General features: G+C 42.9%; 1 protein-coding gene across 1 annotated transcript in view; it reads right to left on the reverse strand.

Moving 5' to 3' along the window:
- Nucleotides 1–6,405: 6,405 nt before the first annotated feature.
- LOC126203107 (L-dopachrome tautomerase yellow-f2-like) overlaps nt 6,406–26,935 on the reverse strand; it is a 140,678-nt gene continuing 120,148 nt past the window's right edge. The window contains exons 5-6 of the mRNA XM_049937349.1: nt 22,161–22,401; nt 6,406–8,903 (exon numbers count right to left, since the gene is read on the reverse strand). Coding sequence (XP_049793306.1) covers nt 8,658–8,903; nt 22,161–22,401 — 487 coding nt within the window. The 3' untranslated portion in view covers nt 6,406–8,657. The remainder of the gene's footprint in view (nt 8,904–22,160; nt 22,402–26,935) is intronic.

Genomic DNA, 26,935 nt, shown 5'->3' on the forward strand with positions numbered 1-26,935 from the left:
TAACTGTGATTGTGCCTAACAACGATTATAAACGATGTAAACAAATTATTAAAGTGAAATTATTTTGGTTATTTATGCCGAAAATTCCGCGCCATTACGTTCCATTGCTGACTGGTTGTGTTGGTGCGGCAGCGAAGATTGCACGAAGCACTTTTTTCTTGTATATATGTGCACACATAATCTAAAGCACCACTCACAAACCATGGAAGTTGGGTTTGTTACAGGGTTCTAGTGGGGGTCGTTTGCGAGATATCGTATTTTGAAAAGTTTCAACTTCGCCACTTGTTTGTGCCATTCAACCTCCGTGCCGGCCGAAGTGGCCGTGCTGTTCTAGGCGCTGCAGTCTGGAACCGCGAGACCGCTACGGTCACAGGTTCGAATCCTGCCTCGGGCATGGATGTGTGTGATGTCCTTAGGTTAGTTAGGTTTAACTAGTTCTAGGGGACTAATGACCTGAGAAGTTGAGTCCCATAGTGCTCAGAGCCATTTGAACCATTTGAAATTAACCTCCGTAGTTGCTAGGTACGGTGTTATGTATGGCTACAGTGTGCTTGTGTGTTCCTTGAGGGCACCGCGATTTGCTGGTCGGTTAGTGTGTGACAGTCCAAGCAGTAGCTCGTGAGTGGACTTTGGGTTTTACCAATGAAGAAAAAGTCGATACGCTCATGGTGTATGGAGGGTACAGGAAGAGCGCAGTTCGTTCTTGTACGGTGAATGCGGCAAGATATTCCAATAGACGTCAACCATCTCAGCAATTATTTATCTATTTATCGGCCTTTTCAACCAATGAAAGTAGTAGTGCAACACCTGGACAACATAACAGAAGGAAACAAGTGACGACAGAAGATGGGGGAATGAATGTTCTTGCTGCTGTTGCATTTGATCCGCGTGTTTGCTTCAGCGCAATTGCACGAGGAAGTGGCATGAGTCAGGTAGGTGTCCTATGCATTCTCCATCGACATAGGATCCGTCCCTATCACATCTCTCTCCATCAAGAGCTGCATCAAAACCATTATGAGAATCGTGGTAACTTCTGTACTTGGGCATTAAGACACGATATTTCAGATGTATCATCCATCTTGTTTAGTGATGAAGCCATATCTACCAATCACGGTCAGATAAACCGCTGAAACATGCACTATTGGTCTTTTGATAATCCTCCTTAGCTTCGTCAGGTGGAATGTCACCGTCCAGGGAGTATAAACGTGTGGTGCTGGGTAGTGAACCATCAGCTCATCAGACCGTGTTTCATGGAAAGAACACTGAACACGCGCAAGTATCACAGCCACGTTACAGACCATCTTCCACAGGTGCTAGAAGACATTCGTGTGCAGACTAGGAGGAACCTGTAGTACCGCCATGATGCTGTCCAGCCCATAGTGCACGAAGCACTACAGTATGTGTTCGCGAATAGCTTCCAATTAGACGCAGAGGACCTATATCTTAGTCGTCCTGTTCTCCGGGTTTGAGGTCTGTAGACTTTTTTCTGTGGGGAAAACTGAAAGGCGCTCTCTACTAGGACATACCAACTATACCCGACGAAATGCAACGACGTATTACTACAGCTTGTTCGGACATCTCCGCTGAAATGCTAGCACTTGTGCAGCAGTCGTTACGCACCAGAATAGCAGAGTGCATTGCCGCTGCCGGTGGTCATTCTGAACACAATCTGTGATGGTCAGTCGTCTCTTTAGTGGTCGGAATCCACATAACTAGAGTAAGCACTTGTGTTGGTCTTAAGTGTGTGCTACCACAGGTTTTGTACAAGTGTCTATGTGGGGACTTTTCGAAATACGATATTTTGTAAACGATTCGCATTAGAATACTACAACAAATACCACTGACATTCTAATGTACCCTACTTAGTGTTTGTCAGTGTCAACGGGCATTGTTCCATTTAAAAAGCTGAATATTTGCATAAAATACGCTTTCTACGTGTTATTGCAATCTGTTGATTGGCTAACAGTACGAGCCCCGGCCTTCCAATCCATTCTGTGAAAACTGCTCATCAATAGCGCTTTCCATTTCCACAATATTTGCATGGCAGTTGTGATTCACCCTGTAGTGTTATCGGTACGGTCACAACATCAAGGGCTACCAATATCTTCGAATGCACTGCGCATAAAGAGTGGAATTTTTCGGGGTCAGTGACAAAAACATAGTGTCAGGTTATTGGACAGGCCTTGAGCTAGGAACGGGGACTACTTATATATCCAACAAAAGGATCGTCTTGCTGTAACTATCTTACAATGCGGGGTAAAAGTTTGACTATTACACACTTCCTCCAACTTAGGCAAATGTAGAAAAGCAGTTGGTTCTTTCTGCATTAGATGTGGTCCACGATGCGCCTTAAGAGGCTTATGGAGGTTCCATTTAGGTCATGCGTGGTTTCTGAGAAAACCCTAAAAAAAGCTTCTTTCAGCATTTTATCGCTGTTAGCAGCCGATATCTACATAACTAAACGTAGCAAATTGTCCAAATCTTAGCGATTTGTTCTCTAGGCTTTTATCAAAGTATTATATTCCCTATTTCAAAAATCTTTATCCGTTTGGGTTCTAAAACTGAGCGCGTATTCCAAGGCGGCTATGCACAGCAAATAACTGAAATAAAAAATATTGTTCAAAACATCTTAAATTCTTTTCATTTAAAGTAAATTTAGGTATATGTATTTCTATTCCTATTTTCGTTGATATTACTAAATTTCTTCTAGAATCGCATTTCAAGTCGATGGGTTCGATTTGCTACCAGTTTACCTCTTAGAAACATCAACTGTACAGCCTCAACGTAAGATATCAGTCCTCATTACGTATCACAACTGACATTCCATCTGGATATGTTACTTATTTATGGCACGACTAAACAAAAAGAAGGGACTGGTTGATAGGAAGTACCCTGACGCATCAAGAAATCTCCAGTTTGCTAAAGGAAGTAAGTGTGGGGGTCACAAATTGTACAGAGGGACCAAGACATGGGTACAGGTAGGTGTAGGAGTAGACAGGACACAACAAACTTTCAAAACGTGTTTGAAAAACAAGAAGTCAGAAAAAGTTGTGAAGAAGAAGAAAGGTTTATTGTTAGATATTTCACATGGTGGAGGTGTTAGCCAACTGTTGCAGGATGAACTAGGGTTAGGTTATCAGTTCACAAGTTTTTCTACACCTACTGCAAGTCTTGGTCAGGTGATAGAGGACGTATGTTAACTTTGCAGAGACTTCACAAAGGAAGACACAGTGGTAATAGTGGGTGGGGCGGGCAAAGGCATAGACAGGGACCCTAATTATTCGGTTGAGGTTGATCTGGTAAAGATAGCTTCAGCAACGAGACATACTGGTGTTCGGCTTGTATCTGTTCTGAGGCACCAAGACCAGTCTCATATAAACTCTTCTGTTAGGAGGCTCAATTTGGAGGTGGAACGGCTGCTTGGATCAGGTATATGGTCTCATCTCAGTGTGGTTCCTGTTAACTCTATCAGCAGATGGGACCTTACTAGGCAGGAAAGGTAAGGGAAAACTGTCTGGGCTAATACAAAATAACTTAATGGGGGAGGGGGGCACTACCGCAGCTGGTAAAGTACCAGCGGTTACAAGTGACAGAATAGCAGTTTTTGTAGGGTAGGAAGGGCAGAAACGAAAGATGTTCAGAGACAGGCTGAAAATAACATATACATTGATAAAATAGGCAGCCAGATAGGACATTTCCATGTACACAATTCTTGGAGACAGCCGATGGTTGAAACTAGAGATACTGAAAAATTGACAGAAAAACTTGGTTCGTCCAGTTGCAATGCAATGAGTGCACAAAATCAGTTATCCTTATTGCATTAGAATATCTAAGGGCTAAAGGGTAAGCTTAATGAGTTGCTTATTTGTGTTGAAGAATTAGAATTGAGCAAACCAGATTATATAATCCGCCTCTCTGAACATCATGTGACCACCCATATGTTAAATGTTACAGGATTCAAGTAAGCTTCATACTTCTGTAGAGAAAATAGGGAGAAAGGAGGAGTTTCCACATTTTTCAGAAACTGTTTTGATTTCAAGATTATTCATATTAATAAATTTTGCTCAGAGCGGCACTTAGAAGCTTTTGAAACAGAAGTAGCACTTCATAAAATGTCTTTTATAATAGTAAGTATATACAGAGCACTTTTAGGATACTTTAACCTCTTTACAAAAAAATCTAGAAGCTCTGTTGTCCACATCTAACAGTAAAAAACATGGAAATAGTGGTTGCTACTGCTTTAATGTGGATTTATTGATAAGCTCTGTCAATGAGCAATTATTGCAATCACTAACACTGCCATTCAGTTTAATTCCTACTGTGAACATTACAACTAGCATATTTAAATGCTCTGAGACTGCTATTGATGATATTTTTGTAGAAAAATCTAGGAAAAAAGTCATATCACAAAACCAATGTAAATTGGCTATCTGAACATGACTTACAGCATCTTGTGCTAAATTTTGAAATATGTCAGGATTAAAAATCTATTAAAAATGAGTGTAGGAGAGTAATAAATCAGTCAAAAATTGAGAAGTTTAGGAGATTGCTCAAAGACATGAACTGGATAGAGGTTTACAATACTGCTGACTCAAATGGAAAATACAAAGCATTCATTAATAAAATTACTTTCTCTTTTGAAAATTGTTTCCCCTAAAGATAACGCAAATCAAACAGAACTCTAAAAATAAACCATGGATTACACAAGGAATAAAGACATCATGTGGGATAAAAAGGAGACTGTATCTACTATTTAGGAACAGCTTTGATGTTAGCAATGTAATGCACTACGAAGAATACTGCAAAACATTGAAGCAAGTAGTCCATGAAACAAAACAGCTTTATGAGAAAAAGAGAATTATATCGGGCAACAAAATAAAAACTCTATGAGATATAGTGAAGACAGAGATGTGTGGGGCCAGAAAGGAAAAGGAACAGATAGCTCTGAAAAGAGATGAGACATTAATAACAAATGCATGTAGTGTTGCAAACCTCTTAAACAAGCACTTTTTTCTGTTGCTAAAAGCCTGCGTTTCAGTTCGATGAACAGTGCAAGAAAGTATCTGCGATCAGTCTTTAAAAGTAACTTCTGTAAAATAGAAATGACACTCACATCTCCCAAAGAAGTAGCATTCATCATAAAACCCTTAAAATCTAAGTTTTCTAGTGGGTATGATAACAATCAAAGAATTTAATCAGAGTGTGCTCATGTGAGTTCAGGTCTATCTTAAGTTATTTGTGTAATCAAATTCTTATCAGGGCAACATTTCCATACTGGCTAAAATATGCTGAAGCTAAGCTTCTTTACATGAAGGGGGATAAAGAGACACCATGAAACTATTGTCCAATTTTTCTGCCAGCTTTTTGAAACATATTTGAAAAACTTGTGTTCATGCGTCCCATAAAGCATCTGGCTGCAAGTAATATATTGTCCAAGCCACAGTTTGGGTTTCTTAAGAGTTCTGTTGTAGAGAAAGCTATTTACACACACAGTGAAAATGTACTTAATTCATTAGATAATAAACTAAAGGCTACTGGCATTTTCCATGACCTATCAAAAGCCTGTGACTGACCAAAGTAAATTAGAATATTATGGTGTCACTGGCAGTGCTTCGAAATGGTTTGAGTCTTATTTAAGTAACAGGAAAAAGGCTGTCGTTGCGCAATACATGTGCTGTAAGAAGTCAGTCTTCATCTAATTTGAAATTAATTACATGTGGTGTTTCTCAAGCTTCCATCTTGGACCAATTGTTTTTTCTTGTGTACATTAATAACCTCTCGTCTTTTACATTGCCAGGTGCCAGGTTCGTTTTGTTTGCAGATGGTGCAAATATCGCAGTAAGTAGCAAGTCAAGTACAGATTTAGAAATGGGTGCTAATAAAATTTTCACTGACATTAATAATTGGCTTGAAGTTAATTCACTGTCATTAAACTTTGAAAAGACCCATTATATGCAGTTCAGAACCTGTAATAGATTTTCTTCCAGCATTTGTGTAACATGTGAAGATATACAGATCGAAGAGGTTGACAGTGTTACATTTCTGGGAGTACAACCTGATAATAAATTCAGTTGGGAAGGGCATACCACAGAATAGCTGAAATGCCTAAAGAAGTCTGTATTTGCAGTGAGAATGATGTCGCATGTAGGAGATATAAATAAAAAACTTGCATACTTTGCTTACTTTCATTCTATTATGTCATATAAGATACGGGAGAACTCATGAAACCGAGAAAAACTTTTCAGCGTGCAAAAGTATATAATAAGAATCATTTGTGGTGCAAATTCAGGAACACTATGTAGAAACTTGATCAAGAAACTTTATATTCTAACCACTGCTTCTCAGTATATTTATTCTATAATAAAATTTGTTGCAAGTAAAATATCTCTATTTCCAACCAATAGACCAATCACAGAATCAATATTAGGATAAGAACAATCTATATAAAGACCTAAAAGCACTTACCTTAGTCCAAAAAGGGGTCCAGTATTCAGATATACACATTTTCAATAAATTGCCAACACAGTTTAAACAGAGTTTGGAAGACTTTTTGATAGGCAACTCTATCTACTCTGTAGATGTATATCTTAACTGTTACTACTAGACCAGCTTAAGTAAAAATGTCTGTTAGATTTCAGTTTTGATGTCAGTTGGCCACAACAGTCAAGATTAGGTATTTTGTTTATGATGAATTTATTAAAAGTGCATAAGTATGTTTCATTCTGACAGTGTATTAATTCTGTAAATATTAGCAGTCCCAGTTTACTGTAGTATATTCACCTATTTCGACAATCTCCTGACATATGATCAGGGTCTTGAGTATTATATTCAAATGTTTTATGTTTTCTATGTTATACTTTTTGACATATTCCACACCCACGAGAATCATCTCATATTTTGGTCTATTAAACGCAAACTGAACATAATCTAATATAATCCAACAGTAAACAGCTTAAAACATACGTTGGCTGCAGTAATTATGCAGAGGCGGAGAGGATTGCTCAGCACAGACTAGCATAGAGAGCTACAGTAAACTAATCTTCGGACTGAATACTACAACAACAAGAAAATGTTATTTTGCAGCAGTGCGACGTTTATAGAGCCTTAAGCCTATAGCGATAAAATCATTATCTTAACTATGATACATCGAAGAAACCTAAGGGACAGTTCAATGACAACATATAAAATATATATATTTTTAAAAAGTTTTAAACTGTGATAGATAGAAATACATTTGTAATGAGAGCGATTTTATGCACAGTAGTTATCTTTCATGCATTTAGTTTCACCATACACTAATATATATAATTTTGTAAGCACTTCACACACTTATCACCACAAAAATGTCCTTATCACCACGAAAATGTCCTTATCTCCACAAAAATGTCCTTATCTCCACAAAAATGTCTCTGATATGTATCCTATCCAGTCTCTAACCTGTTTCAACACAACAGATGTATTTCGTCACTACCGTTCGTAGCTAAGTAGCTTTCTGCCAGTCTACAATCAGAAGGCACAATGAACAAACACATGGTTTCAACAGTTACATTCCATTGGACAGCGTATGAATGAAAATCATAACACTGTGGATGTCCTATAGTGTCTATTTATTTAGTTAATGGTTTTGGCTTAGAAGGCCACCAGAGACTAATACTGGAGAAGAACCAAAATGTTTAGGTCTTAATTTATGAATATTGTTCTGTCAAGCAGAGGCAGAAAATCGGTTAACCTTGTAAACTCTGATCAGGCTAAATGCCAGACTTAAGGCACTGTAAGGAGGTTTGATCAGTCGTTCACACACATGTCTGTCGTGTGTTTTTAGCATTACATGCTTGTCATTGTGTCTGATGAACAGTCCAGTCCAATGTGTGTATATACAGTGTGATTGTTATTAACGTTTAAAAACCACAGCAGCAATGTAGATGACGCTAGGACAAATGATTTAATATGAGACACATGGGGCCACAAATGTCAGGAAACACCCCAAAAGTTGATGACAAGTGTTGAACAAGTGACATCACCAGGTGACGCATGCCACCGCACGTGCAGCCCTTGGACTTGTCACTCCTTCCTTCATCGGTAAGGGCTGTGCAACTCATCACTCCGCTAGTCTACTCTGTTTTCGTTCTTGCATAATTCTCTGTGATAAGATAGCGCTCGCTGTACATGACTACGATGAATCGGTTTACATTTACGGAAACAGAGTAGCCTGGCTGAGCGATGTGTAGCAATGCTCCCTGCCAGTGAGAGTAGGATCGATAAGGCCAGCTGCTGCGAGGTACGTCACTTGGTGAAGTCACATGTTCAATGTTTGTCATCCACTTTTGGGGTACTTCCCGACATTTGCAGCCCCATGTGTATGTAATTAAATTAGTTCTCTCAGGACCATATTCGTCGCTTTCTGTGTATTCAAACGCTAGTAAAAATCACCCTGTAGTATGCACTATTCGTCATTCTCTCCGACCACGTGTCGCAGGCCACTCTTTGGGGCACAGTTGGCGGGAGCCTATGATACAGCCTCCATGACGAGCCTGGGAGACACAGAGACAGAGACAGTTGCCGAACACCTGTTGGAGCTCCCCTGCCGACGAGGCTGGCGGACACAGGTGGATGCAGTCGGCGACCACCTGTTGGAGCAGCGTCGTCGCCAGCTGACGTTACTGCGGCCCCGCCGCCTCCATGACGAGGCTGGGAGACACGGGGGACGCGGCTTCAGCCTGGTAGCGCCGCCAGTGGCCGCTGCCCGTGGCGTCACGCGCAGGCTCGCAGGGCGTGTCCCGCACCGCGTCATCTACCGCGCCAGTGAAAATGTGGTAGTTGTACTCCGTCGTGTTGATACGGCCCAGAAGCAGCACCGGGTACACGTTCGTCAGGAACCACAGCTCGTTTCGCGAAGCGTCCACCTTGCAACAGACACATCAAGACACTGTGTAGTTTATACAACGTATTTCTGCGGGGTGTCCGAAAAGTCTTTCCCTGATTACATAAATTGATAACTCAGGCTAGAAGTAAGATACAAATATGAAACTTGTGTCGAATTGTTTACAACTATCAAAGTTTTTTTCTGTTTTAGGTTCGTAGTACGTAAGTAGTGGATGAGGTGCAGTGCCCAAGAAGCCATGTTAACCAATCAGGAGAAGTCAGTGCGTCCTGTGGTACCATGAGACACGATCACCAACCACAGTGCAGAGACACTTCCAGACAACATTTGGAAGGAATCCACCTGATGTCAAGAGCATTAAAGCCTTGAATGAGAAGTTCAAGAGCACAGGATCGGTTGCTGATCTTCCGAGGTCTGGTCGACCAAGAACGCCATCAGACAGGGTGGAAGCTGTAAGGCAGTCTTTTCTGCGAAGTCCAAAGAAATCGGTGCGCAGGGCCTCACGTGAATATCAGATGCCAAAAAGCTCTCTCCATGACATTTTACACAAACGTTTATTGTTTCGTGCATACAAAGTGCAAATCGTTCAGGCCTTGTTGCCCAATTACAGTACACGTCGATATGACTTTGTGGTCGAAATGCTATCACGTATTGAGGACAATTATGGTTATCTCAGTCGAATTGCCTTTCCCGACGAAGCGACCATTTTTGTCAGTGGAGTAGTGAATCGCCATAATGTGCGCATTCGGGGTTCATAACCCCCTGGCGAGGTCATGAAATGCACCAGAGGCAGTCCAAAGGTGAATGCTTGGTGCGCGCTATTGCACGATCGAATTATCGGGCCATTCTTCTTCGCTGAGGCTACCATCACATCTGCAGTGTATCTGGACATGTTGCAACTGTATGCTGTTCCTCAGCTGCTTCAGTATCACCCCGTGTACCAGATCTTGAAACCCTGTGGCAACGGATAACCACAGTCGTTGAATCGATCCCTCCAGTGATGTTGGTTAATGTGTGGACGGAAATTGAATATCGCCTAGATGTGCTACGTGCTACCAAGGGTTCTCATGTGGAGGTTTACTGATGTGTGAAAAAACTTTGATAGTTTGTAAACAATTAGACACCAGTTTCATATTTGTATCTTACTTCTAGCCTGAGTTATCAATTTATGTAATCAGGGAAAGACTTTTCGGACACCCTGTATTTCACAAATTACGGAGTGTTTGAGATACGGTGTCTTTCTCTGTAACTTACAAAATAATAAGTAAAATGAATATTTACTCTTCCTGCAGCGTTATGAACGTAATTTATTTAGTTACTAGCAGAGAAAGCCGTCGTTGTCCAGGTATTTATTTATAGTTGTGGGTCCTCGCCCGTTCCACACAGCGTCTAGCCATGTGCTTAATGTTTATGGCGTCATATTTCCCGAAATATGCGAGGGTTGTTCGGAAAGTAAGGAACGATCAGTCGCGAAATGGAAACCACAGTGAAAATCAAAACTGTTTTCTTTGCACATTTAGCTACACCTTCCAGGCACTTCTCTACATAGTCGCCGCTCCGAGTTAGACATTTGTCTGAGCGTTATACAAAATTACCAACACCATCGTCATAGAAGGCAGCTGCCTATGCTTTCCGATGATTCTCTACACTGGTCTATAGCGCGTAGCCTGCTCCCAAGTGTTTTCTTCGTATCCAGCGTTTCATGTGAACAGAGATGATCCTCAGGACGAGCCAATTAGGGCTGTGTTGTGAGTGATCGAACACTTCCCATCGAAAAGGCTGCAGGAGAGTCTTCACTGCCCCTACAGAGTGCGGCTGAGAATTGCCATGAAGAAGGAAGTGCGTGGCAGTTGTGTTAGGTGGGCTGCATTCATTAAGGCGAAGCCTCTCAGCGGGCCCTCCTACTTGGCGGGAGACATTGTTGTTCTAGGTACCTTTACTCGCTCACAGAGCGCTCACAACTGAAAAGAGCGTCTTGATGCGATCAACGGACATACTAGAGACACTGCCCAAAAGGTCTGTGAAAAGCCTCGTCAGATTTTCGCAGTGATTTCTATTTCGCGACCAATCATTCCTCACTTTCCGAATAGCCCTCATATGTCGTACACTGATATAATTTTGTAGGTACATTCAGCGACAGATGTGGATACTGCCTACGAAATTCGTTGCGAGTAGAGTGGGTAACAAAGAAGTAATAAATTTAAACGCCATGCATGATATGGCAGTTTTTTTTACTGAAATTATAACTTCATGCACTAACAGAGGAAAAATAGAGAGCGATAAACTTTTTTTCTTTCATCATTTTGTGGCAGTTGTCAGCGAGTAAAAAGTTTGCAAAGGTTTGAAATTATGTGTAAAGTTTGTAGGAAGTAGCTAAGTCCTCTCACTTACAAGTACTGGGTGAATAAAGTCTGCGAATACAGGCGCCGTGGGCTACGCTTCTTTTTCCTCCCCATCCCCACGCCTTTGATAGTTGGGTGTTGCATAACAGTAAAGTACATGCGTATGACAATGAATATATGTTCCAAGTTTGGTTGCAATCAGTCCACTGCTTTAGGAGGACATGGGGAAAGTATGTACCCAAACACACACACACACACACACACACACACACACACACACACACACACACACACACACACACTTTTACTAAATCACACACATCCACTTTTACTATATGTATCAATTTCCAGAGAGTTACAGCAACAAGCTATAATTTTTGAAATAGAACGTTATTTTTTCTATCGATTAGCTGACATTTATAAAGCAACTGTGCACAAATCAGTTCTGTCAATTTTAGTCAGGAATCTAGAAATGTTGAAAGTTGTGGGTGTATTCTGTACATAAAGTTGCTGGTATAACGGAACGATAAGCGTGCTCGATGCAAAGTTTGAAGTCACCTGGGTTGGTTGGCTGGGTGACATAAACAGAAGTATTAACACCGAAGCGCCAAAGAAACTGATATAGGCATGCACATTCAAATACAGATATATGTAAACAGGCAGAATACGGCGCTGTGGTCGGAAGCGCCTATATAAGACAACAAGTGTCTGGAGCAGTTGTCAGATCGGTTACTGCTGCTACAATGGCAGGTTATCAAGATTTAAGTCCGTTCGAACGTGATGTTATAGTCGGCGCTTGAGCGATGGGACACAGAATCTCCGAGGTAGCGATAAAGTGGAGATTTCCCCATACGACCATTTCACGAGTGTACCGTGAATATCAGGAATCCGATAAAACATCAAATCTCCGACATCACTGGGCCTGGAAAAAGATCCTGCAACAATGGTACCAATGACAACTGAAGAGAATCGTTCAAGGTGACAGAAGAGCGATCCTTCCGCAAATTGCTGCAGATTTCAATGCTGGGCCATCAACAAGTGTCAGCATGCGAACCATTCAACTAAACATCAACGATATGGGTTTTCGGAGCCGAAGGCCCACTCGTGTACCATTGACAACTGCACGACACAAAGCTTTACGCCTCGCCTGGGCCCGTCAACACCTACATTGGGCTGTTGATGACTGGAAGCATGGTGTCTGGTCGGACGAGCCTAGTTTCAAATTGTATCGAGGGGATGGATATCTACTGGTATGGAGACAACCTCATGAATCCACGGACCCTGCATGTCAGCAGGGGGATCCTCAAGCTGGTGGAGGCTCTGTAGCTATGGTCGCAGGTTCGAATCCTGCCTCGGGCATGGATGTGTGTGATGTCCTTAGGTTAGTTAGGTTTAAGTAGTTCTAAGTCCTAGGGGACCGATGACCTGAGAAGTTAAGTCCCATAGTGCTCAGAGTCATTTGAACAAGTTTTGGAGGCTCTGTAAAGGTGTGTAAAGGTGTGGGACGTTTGCAATTGGAGTATAAAGGACCCCTGATACGTCTAGATACGACTCTGATAGGTGACACGTATACAAGCATCATGTCTGATCACCTGCATCCATTCAAGTCCATTGTGCATTCCGGCGGACTTGGGCAATTTAGCAGGACAATGCAACACCCCACAGTCCAGAATTGCTGCAGAATGGCTCCAGGAGCACGATTCTTACTTTAAAAATTTTAACTGGCCACCAAACTCCCAAGACATGAATATTATTGAGAATATCTAGGATGTCTTGCCACATGCTGTTCAGAAGATGTCTCCATCCCCTCGTGTTCTTATGGATATATGGACAGCCCTGCAGGATTCATGGTGTCAATTCCCTCCAGCACTACTGCAGACATTAGTCGAGTCCATGCCACATCGTGTTGCGGCACGTCTGCGTGCTCACGAGGGCCCTACAAGATATTAGGCAGGTGTGCCAGTTTCTTTGGCTCTTCATGGTAGATATGCCCCCAAAAAGAAATGTACTGGTGTCCGTGCAGGCCATTCCTGATTTTGGCTGGTGTGTTTGTCCAACTACATACAGACAAGCGTCAGTTTGAAATTAAACCTTTTCCAACTATTCCACGTTGTAAGTAGACTGTCGCAGCTCCGCCAGTCTGGAACGCCCCATCTGCCTGAAGCAAAAGTTCCGTAACCCAACGTGATCTTCCAATTAGATAGCAACCGTTTTCATGTTCAAAACATAAATCCTGTGTATAAAACTGTACTTATTTCGAAACTAGTAATCGGAGTTTGACAAGTGAAATGTCATTGAGTTCGTCTCTTCTAGAACTACTACACTAGTAGCAGAGATGTGACCGTGGCGATCATGTTCAACGCACCTTTCACACACTGTGCTCGTTGGCTGACAAATGTAGGATTTGCTACACTGGCGAGGTATTCTGTACATTCCAGCCCTCCGGAATCACAGATGATGAACTACCTTGATATAATGGAAATTAATAATCATATGTCCATCTGCTTCATTGTCAGTAGTGAATGACTATACATAGTTCCCTTACTCACCGCCCAACTGCAGATATTACTCATAATCCCATCCAGGCCATGTTGTAAATTACCCCCTTAATCACGTGCCCCATTGTTTCCTTTATCTCAGCACTATAATTTCTCTTATCCTTTAAAAAAGTCACTGTATAATCGCAGCGGCTTCGCTTACGTGCTTCAGCTCACTAGTATATATTATCTGCTTTTAATTTAGGGCTTCGTAAAGAAAAGATTATTTTGTTCAGCCACATCCTTGAAACAAGTCACCAAAGATTAATGTTCAATTTATTTTCTCATAATACCAAATGTTATTTGTTATGTAGTTCATTAGTTGAAGTGTCACGTATTTTATCTTAGTTGAATAATCTTACGTCGCATTTGCAATGAAATAATTCCTCTCGTTTTACTCCTAGATCTAACATTAACAGTTCTCTCGTACTCTGTTGATGCACTTGTTTAAAATCTTTGATCTTACAAAAAGTTCACTGCACCACATATTTATCTTTGTACTTGACGAAGGGGTAACAGTCGAAAACCGGTTTGTTAAATAAGTAGTAAATATTGTAGAATATTACATCGGCGTTGTGTTTGTTTTCATTCATAATCTCTTGCTATGTGTCTTATGATATCGACACTCTCTAAACATTAAATCTGTATTATTTAGGGCAAAACGAGTGCTCAGACGTTTATTTAGCTCATGTAAGTACGTCACAAAAACACGCAAGAAATTTCAATAATGACAGCTAATATATCCAAAATGTTGTTAAAAATGTTAATTTTCTCGGAGTGATATCTAGAAACATTCCTACACACTCGTCACGTGATAAAATTGAACGTAAAATTATGCTTATTGAAATTCACACAAACGTATTCAAGCTCCGTCCATGAATCTGGCACAAATCCACCACTGTACTTGTCGAACACGTTACTGACTTTACCCCTTTATATGCTCTAAGAGATATACACTAAGCATTCACATTTTTATCTCTGACATATTTTCTTAGAAACAAATTAAAAAGAGTTCCAGTCTCCCGGTTCCCATGAAAATGTTCGGGAACGTTATTTGGTGCAAGCAAATTCTAGAACTGGAAATCCTCTCCAAAATGCTACGAACTGGAAAACCCTTTGTTCCACTCCGTGCCCTCTATTGTTTTGGATGAAATGAACTAAGCTTAATTACGATCTAAATCTCAAACAGCCCACCCTCTCAATGAAGGGAAAAGTTTAAAATGATTTTAACTGCATGGAAAAGAACGGGTCGTAGTAAGTACAACACACAAAAAATTAGTCATCCTCAGGAGACGTACATCTATTACTGTGTAACACCATCTCTGGCCTTGATAAAGGTCTGAATTCGGCAAGTAAGAAGGACCACAAGTTTTCTCAGTATGCCATATCCAGCTGAAGCTAAGCACTGACGTTTATATCCCGTAGAGGTACCAAACTGCGTGAATGTCGATCGTTACGAGGGCCTTTCAATAAGTTATGCAACACATTTTTTCGCAGATAGCAGATAGCTGTCATAGAGTTTCTTTTGGATTAAAACCAGAGCATCGCAGATATTCATAGACGCTTTCAGGAGGTCTACAGAGACCTGGCAGTGAACAATAGCATGATGAGCCATTGGGCAAGGTGTGTGTCATCATCGCAACAAGGTCGCGCAAACCTGCCCGATATCCTGCGTGACGGCTGTGACTCCTTCAATTTTGGAACGTGCGGACAGTCTCACGTGAAGTGCTCGCCGGATCATAATCAAACACCTCGTTTCTTAACTGGACGTCTCTGTTTGCGCTTCTGACGTACTCATTTTCCAGTTGTGGTACTGAGAGCTGTACGCCTGCTGGGTTTCTCGCCGCCTAACGGAAAACCATAAAGAGCATCGAAGGACCATCTGCGCAAAATTGATTGAACAATTACGAGGATGATGGTGATTGATTTTTGTCGAACATCACAGATGATGAAACATGGGTTCATCACTTCAAACCGGAAACAAAATTGGAATCCATTAAGTGGTGTCACGTCACCTCTCCTTCGAAGAAAAAATTCGAAGCTATACCCTCAGCCGGTGAAGCCATGGCGACCGTCCTCTGGGGCTCTTGAGGGGTTATGCTGTTTGATACCATCCTTTATGGTGCAACGATCAACCCTGTAATGTATCGTGCTAGCCTCAGGAAATGGAAGGAACGACTTCAGTATGTTCGTCGCAAATGAAGCTCTCCTTCTCCATGACAACGCGAAGTCTCACAGAAGTTTGCGCACCCGAGAGGAGCTCACAGAACTTCATTGGAACGTTATACCTCACCCACCCAACAGCCCAATACTGACACCTTCCAACTTCCATCTGTATGGACCACTGAAGGATGTACTCCACGGGCAGCAGTACGTGGATGATGGGGAGATTATTAATGAACCATTGAACAGTAGGATGGTACCATGTGCGCATATGGCCCGTCCCAGTAAGGAGGCTTAAGGCCGTCACACTGAACGGAGGCTATGTTGAAAGATAGGATTTCTTAGCGAAGAGAGTGGGTAATAATGCGTGTTGGAATCCTGGATAAAACCAACCTGATTTCAGAAAAAATGTGTTGCACTAGTTACTGAACGCTCCTTGTATATTTCACCCACTGAATCAAATCACGATTTCTCTGCGGGAGTAAGATCGGATGATTTATTGGGCCACTCGAGGTGCAGATAATGCCTTCAGTGTTTGCCAAACCACAAAAGTTTATGTGCAGTCTGTGAACACGGCTGTTGTCATCTTGGAAGTGTCCACAGAGTCTCATCAGGGAGATGTAGAAGAAGAAACACCACTTGGTCACCGAGTATATTTAAATAAACATTGTGTTTCGTGTTCACTATAACCAGAATAAATGGGCAAGTCATGGTACGAACTCCTCTGACCGCCCCTCTCCCCACTCTGGAAAGCATCATAGAAATACCTCCAAAGTGAACCACGCCCCCCAGCAGGCTGTAGATTAAACGCTTCATTGGGCCATCTGTGCAGTTTGTTATTTGGATAGAGGCAACAAACTCGTCGGACCACGCTACACGCCTCCAGAAAGCTACTGTCCAGATTCTGTATTGTTTAGCCCAATGAAAACGTGCAGATGTGAGCAATTGGCTACTGCAAGTTATTCGACTTTAGATGTCCAATGTAAGCAGTTCTCTTCGCAAAGTTAGCTCGAAGACTTGTGGAGATGGATTTCCAATCACTGATAGCAACAACACATGGTTGGTTTTGGCCAGATTGACAATGAGAAGGAGTGACACTAATTTCCAGTACCTTTAGATTAGGAGCTTTTTACAGCCATTGGTCTTACTCCACGTCACATGGCAGTGAGTTGTACACTATTCCTTGCAGATACTTTGGACCTTCCGTGCCAGTGCACCAACAAATCTGAAAATGTTATTAGCGGTGTGGTCATAGGGTTGTCCAAACATCATAAATCCTTGCTTGCATTCCATCGCTTCTTTATATTAACCCATCTCACGTACTAATTCCATACAACCGACTGGAACACGCACAACGCCTCAAGGGCCTGACATATTTTAGCAGTTGACGTTCTGATGATCGCCTAGTATGATTAACAAAGAGCATTACAGGCAAATTTCTAAGAGCTAGTCTCAATAAGTTACAGTATGTATAGTATGGTATAAACCATGTGCATAATAACTGGATAGAGTACAGAGGACATAATTATACAAGACATAACCACAGCACATAATAATACAACAAACTATAAATGCTAATATCCTCCTCAGGCATCTCAAAGAATTCTTTAATATTCATTTCCTGGGAGCCCTTTCAATTTAGTTTTCTCTTGCCAGTTTTTTGTAGTAAGGAGCTTAGCTCTGTAGAATTTTTTGTTTTTCGTATAGGAACCGTAATGTTTTCTCTCTGCTGTGTCCTTTGGGTACAGCATGAGCGTGTTTTCTCTGATTTCCTCGAGTTCTTCATAAAACCAGCAGCCTGTTACTTTTCGGTGCACTTGGATATCTAACATTTGTTACTGGTGAAGAAGAATACCATAAATCTGTATATTTCTTCAAAAAAGTTATCAAAAGCCATTTCAGCTCCCCTTCCCTCAGTTGACAATTATATAAAAAGTCCCAATTTGCTGTCTGTCAACATAAACTCTCATGTACTCTTCCTTTTGCCCTCTTATGAGTAGCACTTTAGGTTCTTCGATTTTAATTGGTTGTCTCTTACAGAGTGTGAGGAATAAAGGCTCGTCATCTGCCAGACCTCCTCCTGCAAGTCTGACTGTAGTGTCTTCCCTGTGTAAATTCACCATAATATCGTTTATGCAGGCATTCTTACATATAGCACAGTTATTTACTCAACATTGGTCCAATGATCTTAGCATATTCAGAAGTATCCTTGTGACTTGTACCCCTGTGTTTACCATTTATACGTTAAAGTCACCACAGATAACTATTCTCGACTTAATCACCAAGACTTTTTACAACTATTGACACACATTTTTCAATAAAAAAGTTACTATCCATCTATGGACCTATACACTCTAACTACATTTTCATTCTTCTGTTTTACACAACTAAACTCCCGATCCCATTCTACATCTACATTTATACTCCGCAAGCCACCCAACGGTGTGTGGCGGAGGGCACTTTACGTGCCACAGTCATTACCTCCCTTTCCTGTACCAGTCGTGTATGGTTCGCGGGAAGAACGACTGCCGGAAAGCCTCCGTGCGCGCTCGAATCTCTCTAATTTTACATTCGTGATCTCCTCGGGAGGTATAAGTAGGGGGAATCAATATATGCGATACCTCATCCAGAAATGCACCCTCTCGATACCTGGACAGCAAGCTACACCGCGATGTGGAGCGCCTCTCTTGCAGAGTCTGCCACTTGAGTTTGCTAAACATCTCCGTAACGCTATCACGCTTACCAAATAACCCTGTGACGAAACGCGCCGCTCTTCTTTGGATCTTCTCTATCTCCTCCGTCAACCCGATCTGGTACGGATCCCACACTGTTGAGCAATACTCAAGTATAGGTCGAACGAGTGTTTTGTAAGCCACCTCCTTTGTTGATGGACTACATTTTCTAAGGACTCTCCCAATGAATCTCAACCTGGCACCCGCCTTACCAACAGTTAATTTTATATGATCATTCCACTTCAAATCGATCCGTATGCATCTCCCAGATATTTTACAGAAGCAACTGTTACCAGTGTGTGTTCCGCTATCATATAATCATAAAATAAGGGATCCTTATTTCTATGTATTCGCAATACATTACATTTCTCTATGTTAAGGGTCAGTTGCCACTCCCTGCACCAAGTGCCTATCCGCTGCAGATCTTCCTGCATTTCGTTGCAATTTTCTAACGCTGCAACTTCTCTGTGTACTACAGCATCATTCGCGAAAAGCCGCATGGAACTTCCGACACTATCTACTAGGTCATTTATATATATGGTGAAAAGTTATGGTCCCATAACACTTCCCTGTGGCACGTCAGAGGTTACTTTAACGTCTGTAGACGTCTCTCCATTGAGAACCACATGCTGTGTTCTGTTTGCAACCATTATGAGCAATATGTAGATAAATGAATTTTGGAAAATTTTACTCCTTATTTGAAAAAAATTCCAGCCTCATCATTTTTTCTCTGTCTTCTACACATTATGTTTGCACCACAACATACCCTTGGGAACAAATACACTCCTGGAAATGGAAAAAAGAACACATTGACACCGGTGTGTCAGACCCACCATACTTGCTCCGGACACTGCGAGAGGGCTGTACAAGCAATGATCACACGCACGGCACAGCGGACACACCAGGAACCGCGGTGTTGGCCGTCGAATGGCGCTAACTGCGCAACATTTGTGCACCGCCGCCGTCAGTGTCAGCCAGTTTGCCGTGGCATACGGAGCTCCATCGCAGTCTTTAACACTGGTAGCATGCCGCGACAGCGTGGACGTGAACCGTATGTGCAGTTGACGGACTTTGAGCGAGGGAGTATAGTCGGCATGCGGGAGGCCGGGTGGACGTACCGCCGAATTGCTCAACACGTGGGGCGTGAGGTCTCCACAGTACATCGATGTTGTCGCCATTGGTCGGCGGAAGGTGCACGTGCCCGTCGACCTGGGACCGGACCGCAGCGACGCACGGATGCACGCCAAGACCGTAGGATCCTACGCAGTGCCGTAGGGGACCGCACCGCCACTTCCCAGCAAATTAGGGACACTGTTGCTCCTGGGGTATCGGCGAGGACCATTCGCAACCGTCTCCATGAAGCTGGGCTACGGTCCCGCACACCGTTAGGCCGTCTCCCGCTCACGCCCCAACATCGTGCAGCCCGCCTCCAGTGGTGTCGCGACAGGCGTGAATGGAGGGACGAATGGAGACGTGTCGTCTTCAGCGATGAGAGTCGCTTCTGCCTTGGTGCCAATGATGGTCGTATGCGTGTTTGGCGCCGTGCAGGTGAGCGCCACAATCAGGACTGCATACGACCGAGGCACACAGGGCCAACACCCGGCATCATGGTGTGGGGAGCGATCTCCTACACTGGCCGTACACCACTGGTGATCGTCGAGGGGACACTGAATAGTGCACGGTACATCCAAACCGTCATCGAACCCATCGTTCTACCATTCCTAGACCGGCCAGGGAACTTGCTGTTCCAACAGGACAATGCACGTCCGCATGTATCCCGTGCCACCCAACGTGCTCTAGAAGGTGTAAGTCAACTACCCTGGCCAGCAAGATCTCCGGATCTGTCCCCCATTGAGCATGTTTGGGACTGGATGAAGCGTCGTCTCACGCGGTCTGCACGTCCAGCACGAACGCTGGTCCAACTGAGGCGCCAGTTGGAAATGGCATGGCAAGCCGTTCCACAGGACTACATCCAGCATCTCTACGATCATCTCCATGGGAGAATAGCAGCCTGCATTGCTGCGAAAGGTGGATATACACTGTACTAGTGCCGACATTGTGCATGCTCTGTTGCCTGCGTCTATGTGCCCGTGGTTCTGTCAGTGTGATCATGTGATGTATCTGACCCCAGGAATGTGTCAATAAAGTTTCCCCTTCCTGGGACAATGAATTCACGGTGTTCTTATTTCAATTTCCAGGAGTGTATGTTTACTTGAATTTGGGTTAACCAGTGTTCTGATACACAGATAATATCGACGTGTTGAATGTTAGACAAACGCTGTAATTGTAAAAACATTATTTCTAATGCAACATATGTTAATTTGTAGAAAAGTGAGTTGTCTGTGTCTATCTGCTTTCCTCTCAGAGCTATTTGTCTCTATATTTGAAGTGTCAGGCTCAGTTAATGTCTTTAATCCTACAGTATTGTGACTATACGTGTTATGATTTCACATACCTGTTCTTCTGTTTGTTGAATCCCTTTGCTAAGCACTTTCTCTTGTGAAACAACCTCTGATCCCACCAACAACCCCGGCCCTTTGGTCGTGGTTTGTTTTTGCAAGTTGACTGCCATATACAGTCAGTTGGTATTCCCACTGCCTGAACTTGTGTTCTTGTTCTTCTTTCTACAACTTGTTCTGTCTCCTTATAAGATGTGTTCTTCTGTCATAACTGTTGCTGGATTATTTTTATTCGGTTCTTCTTTTAATTTTTGCATTGACACCTTGAGTATGGTTTTTTATTGAGTAATTGTATAAATCACAGATATACTATTTGCTTTTAAAGATTCTGACGTTCTTCTTATGGGAGTTGTGCCTGTCACTGGTTTGAGTGACTTTTATTTGCTTCAGTTCCACAGATATTTTGTAAACTTTCCTGTTCGATTTCAATGACTCATGAACCCCAGTGGCCTTTAGTTCTTTGCCAGTTGCATTCACCCGTAGTCAATGTGCTATATATAGCTCTTTTTTGTTAAATGTAATAATAAAGCTTGAATTGTGGGAGTCTTTCACAACTTTTCTAGTTTTCTATTTGTGGAGTGGATTTCTTGATTTACACGACCATTTAGCCAAGTCATGACTATGTGGTACTCCAACAATAATCACATTTGTATTTTGTCATGTTGGCAAACAACATTAGCCCCTGCCCAAATAACTGCAAAGCCTTAGACAGCGATCGAATGTGAGCAAAAAAAATGGTTCAAATGGCTCTGAGCACTATGCGACTTAACTTCTGTGGTCATCAGTCGCCTAGAACTTAGAACTAATTAAACCTAACTAACCTAAGGACATCACACACACCCATGCCCGAGGCAGGATTCGAACCTGCGACCGTAGCGGTCACGCGGTTCCAGACTGAAGCGCCTTTAACCGCACGGCCACACCGGCCGGCCGAATGTGAGCAGTGCGCGCTTTTGTGGAGGTGACATATTTTGTTGTGAGCTTATGCGGAACTGTACCGTAGAATGATTTCTGGAGGATAAATTCAAGCGTAATTGTAGGAGTACCTTAACGTCACTGGGATAGATGAATGAGGTACCGTCGTCCTCGGCGACGACACCTATGGTTTCTGCGTCCATGGGGAGCCCGGACCGCGAGTTCCAGCAGGTGACGCGGTGGTTCAGCACCTCCATCATGAAGAGCACGCCTGTTCGCTCGTCCAGGAAGCTGCCTGTGGACTGGCCGCGGTCCCCGCGGCTGCCCACCGGCTGGAACGACCGGAACCACGAGGTGGTGCCAGCGGCAGTGCTGCCAACACAAACGGTGTGCCTCAAGATGTGGAAAGTCGCAAAATGGACAGTACAGTAATGGCCAAGTTCTTTAAACGGAGAAAACTTGTGCATTGATCATGATGTTTGGTTTGTGGGGCGCTCAACTGCGCGGTCATCAGCGTCCGTACAAAGCCCCAATTTATTCACAGTCCAATTTGTTTCACAGTCCAATCTAGCCACTGTCACTAATGATGAGGATGATGATGAAATGATGAGGACAACGCAAACGCCCAGTCCCCGGGAAGAGAAAATCTCCAACCCGGCCAGTAATCGAGCCCGGGACCCAGTGATCTAGAGGTAGAACCGCTAGAAACTAGACTACGAGCTATAGAGCATGTGCATTGAAGGAGATTTGACACTTGTTCTTCGTGTAAAAAGTAGGTCGACTACGATGGAGTTCCAGGTCACTCTTCACGTGAAAACCTGTGTCGACGTTTCACTTGAAGGTTCTTAGAAGTGGAGATAATGCTCCATATATGGCTTGTATATGTACTGAGCGAAGTTGTACAGTGCTAAGGCGCTGGGCTCATATGTGGGAGGTTGACAGTTCAGTCACCCTGCAATCTAATCTGCATCCACGTGACCGCTCTGTAACTCACATGTAAATGCCTGACAAAGAGTTCATTGTGACCACTCTGCAACTCACATGTAAGTGCCTGGCAGAGAGTTCATTGTGACCACTGTGCAGCTCACATGAAAGTGCCTCGCACAGCTTTCATTGTGACCACTCTACAACTCACACTTGCCTGGCAGACCGTTCATAGTGACCACTCTGCAACTCACACGTAAGTGCCTCGCAGAGCGTTCATTATGACCACAATGCAACTCACACGTAAGTGCCTAGCAGAGCTTTCATTCTGACCACTCTACAACTCACACTTGCCTGGCGGACCTTTCATTGTGACCACTCTGCAACTCACACGTAAATGCCTGACAAAGAGTTCATTGTGACCACTCTGCAACTCACACGTAAGTGCCTGGCAGAGCATTCATTGTGACCACTTTGCAACTCACACGTAAGTGCCTCGCAGAGCTTTCATTCTGACCACTCTAAAACTCACACTTGCCTGGCGGACCGTTCATTGTGACCACTCTGCAACTCACACATAAGTGCCTGGCGGAACGTTCATTGTGACCACTCTACAACTCACACGTGCCTGGCGGACCATTCATAGTGACCACTCTGCAACTCACACGTAAATGCCTCGCAGAGCGTTCATTGTGACCACAATGCAACTCACACGTAAGTGCCTAGCAGAGCTTTCATTCTGACCACTCTACAACTCACACTTGCCTGGCGCACCATTCATTGTGACTACTCTGCAACTCACACATAAGTGCCTGGCGGAACGTTCATTGTGACCACTCTACAACTCACATGTGCCTGGCGGACCGATCACTGTGACCACTCTTCAACTCACACGTAAGTGCCTGGTAGAGCGTTCATTGCGACCACTCTGCAACTCACACATAAGTACCTGGCAGAGAGTTCATTGTGACCACCCTGCAACCCACAATTAAGTGCCCGGCAGAGCGTTCATCGAACCACTTTCACTCTCTTTCTCCACCTTTCCTCCCTCGACCAGCGCCTGGGAAAAACGCTCAAATCTTTCCGTGCAAGCTCTGATTTCTCTTATTTTACTAGAATGATCATTTCTCCCTATGTAGACAGATTTCGACAAAATAATTTCACTTTCGAGGAGAACGTAGGAGACCAAAGTCTTGAAAAGATCTCGTTGCAACGCAGATCGCCTTTGTTTTAATAACTGATAACCTAACTCGCGATCATATCCGTTAAACTCACTTCCCTATTTCGCAATAATAGAAAACGAGCTGACCTTGTTTGAACTTTTGTGACGACCTCCATCAATCCTATCTGGTAAGGAACCTATATCGCGCAGCAGTACTCTAGCAGAGGGCGGACAAGCGTATTGTAGGCAGCCCTTTTAGTAGACTTATTACATCTTCTAAGTGTTCTGTTGCAACATTATCTGTGTGATCGTTCCAATTTAAGTTATTTGTAATTGTAACTCCAAAGTATTTAGCTGAATTGGCAAGCTTTAGATTTTTGTGATTTATAGTGTAACCGAAATGTAGTGGACTGTTAAGGCAGCCAGTCCACAGTGACGGGTAGCCGAAAGGCACACGCACACACACGCCGACTGGCGCGAAGTCTGGAACAGGATTCGTAATGAATGTGATAAAGAAAAGAACGTAGCTACTAGAACACTTAACTTTTATATCGTCCTTTGGTATACAGCATTCTTGATGATACAAGTGAGACTATCTTGAGATACATGCAATGGTACAAATGGCGCCTTGCTAGGTCGTAGCCATGGACTTAGCTGAAGGCTATTCTAACTGTCTCTCGGCAAATGAGAGAAAGGCTTCGTACGTGTAGTCGCTAGCAATGTCGTCCGTACAACTGGGGCGAGTGCTCGTACGTCTCTCGAGACCTGCCGTGTGGTGGCGCTCGGTCTACGATCACACAGTGGCGACACGCGGGTCCGACATGTACTAATGGACCGCGGCCGATTTAAGCTACCACCTAGCAAGTGTGGTGTCTAGCAGTGACACCACACGAAATTTAGCAGATTTCTTTTAGCACTCACACTTTTCATTATTCAGGGCCAATTGTCACTTTTCGTATCATACACATATAGAGCCTAAATGATTTTGCAATTGGTTTTGATCCTCTGGTGACTTTACTAGACGGTAAATGGCAGCATCATCTGACGACCACCTAATATGGCTGCTCATATTGTCTCCTAAATCATTTATATAGATTAGGAACAGCAGAGGGGCTATAACACTTCCTCAGAGAACGCCAAATATTTTTTGTGTTTTACTCCATGACTTTCCGTCAATTACTACGAACTGTGCCACTTGCGACGGACGGTATGAAAAGCCTGTAGGAGATCTAGAAATATGGAACCAATTTGAGATCCTCGGTCAATAGCACTCATTACTTAATAGTCTGCCTGAGCCTGAATATCCGAGACACAGCAGCTATCCGGTTCAGTGAGCAGTGCCTGATCAAGATCTGACGCCTCGACGTACACTTTGTTGTGATACTGAAGAAAAACGTCAGCAGAATTTATAAAATTCGCGTTCTGTTCCGGTGCGTTACCATAGGGCCTGCAGAAATTTATCCGGGAAGGGGAAATCACTTCTGAAAGTATATGAAGATTCTGTAACGAATAAAAATACTACACATTCCTGGGGATGGTCGGGGGCGTGCCATGTGCCCCTTATTGTCTTCATTTGTGGACGCCTATGTGCGTTAAGATCCAACTGCGACCACAACACGACTGCAGTGTCAGTAAAAATGAGGCCGGTGCCGTTTACGTAGCTTCCTTCAAGCACTTAGCCCGAATATCTGGATGGTTTATTCGTTCTTAGTTCGTTTCGGGATCTGAATCATCTTAATTTCTACTTGTCGGGTCATACGAAAAGTTACGTGTGCGGAACACCAGGCGAGAAATTGCTACCAGTAATTCGCGACATCCATCGAATATTGCATGATATGTTCAGACGGATACGACAGGATTTTTTGTTACGGCTGCACAGAAGTTGGATGACGCTACTTTGAACAACTGCTTTGTATGTAGCGCATATTACAGAAAATTAAAAGTGTTAGAAAAACGTGACTACTTGGATTTTTATCATCATTAGCCAGTCAACTGTAAATTAAAGATTTTTTCCGCATTTTCGCTAATAACTTTCTGTCCAGAGATTGGGAAATGATTTCCTCATCTCAAATTACACGTTAGTCCTCCTCCGTATTTGCAGTATATTCGTACCATCATACAGTCTGACGGGTATCTCATTAGTTCCACTGCCCTTTCCAGTACTAAGCGACTTCCTTTTTTTTTTTTTTTGTAATCTCGCGCTCATTTATTTTTGTACATATCGTTTTCACATTTGTGTTACCGTAAAAATGCTGCTATTTTCTTATGATATTCTGTAGTAGTATTTCACATTGGAGCCTACTTTTTCTTTCATTGGTCGTTGTGGTACCACCATGATAAACAAGAATCTGGCCAGAGGACTGATTAATTTTGCAACTGTTTGCTTCATAGGGAGCCAGTCCGTTTAAATGAGGGGAAGAGAGGATCTCCACTTTGTGCGCTCTCAGTGGGAAAATTAATTACATAAAATTTCTGGTCTTAATCCTGACCGCATATGACAGCTGAAGACGTCCCTACTTGCAACGGTTTCTAAACTGATTAATTGACAAACTGAGAAGGTTGACATAAATTACAAGACACAAAAAAGTAGTGATTAAAATATTTATGTATAAAAACCATGCGCTTTCACAATGCCGATAACAGCATTCACAAAAGATGGTTGGAGCTAAAACTTCACTGCAGAAAACCAGAAGTAAAACACTGACATTTAAAGGGAAATAAGAATTTGCTAGTAAATTATTAAATAAGTAGTGATTACAGAGTACCGGACAACGTGTCTTTACTCTAGAAGCCAAACTTAACCTCTACACTGCAGATACT

The sequence above is a fragment of the Schistocerca nitens genome, chromosome 9 (assembly GCF_023898315.1).
Source record: "Schistocerca nitens isolate TAMUIC-IGC-003100 chromosome 9, iqSchNite1.1, whole genome shotgun sequence".
Lineage (NCBI taxonomy): Eukaryota > Metazoa > Arthropoda > Insecta > Orthoptera > Acrididae > Schistocerca > Schistocerca nitens.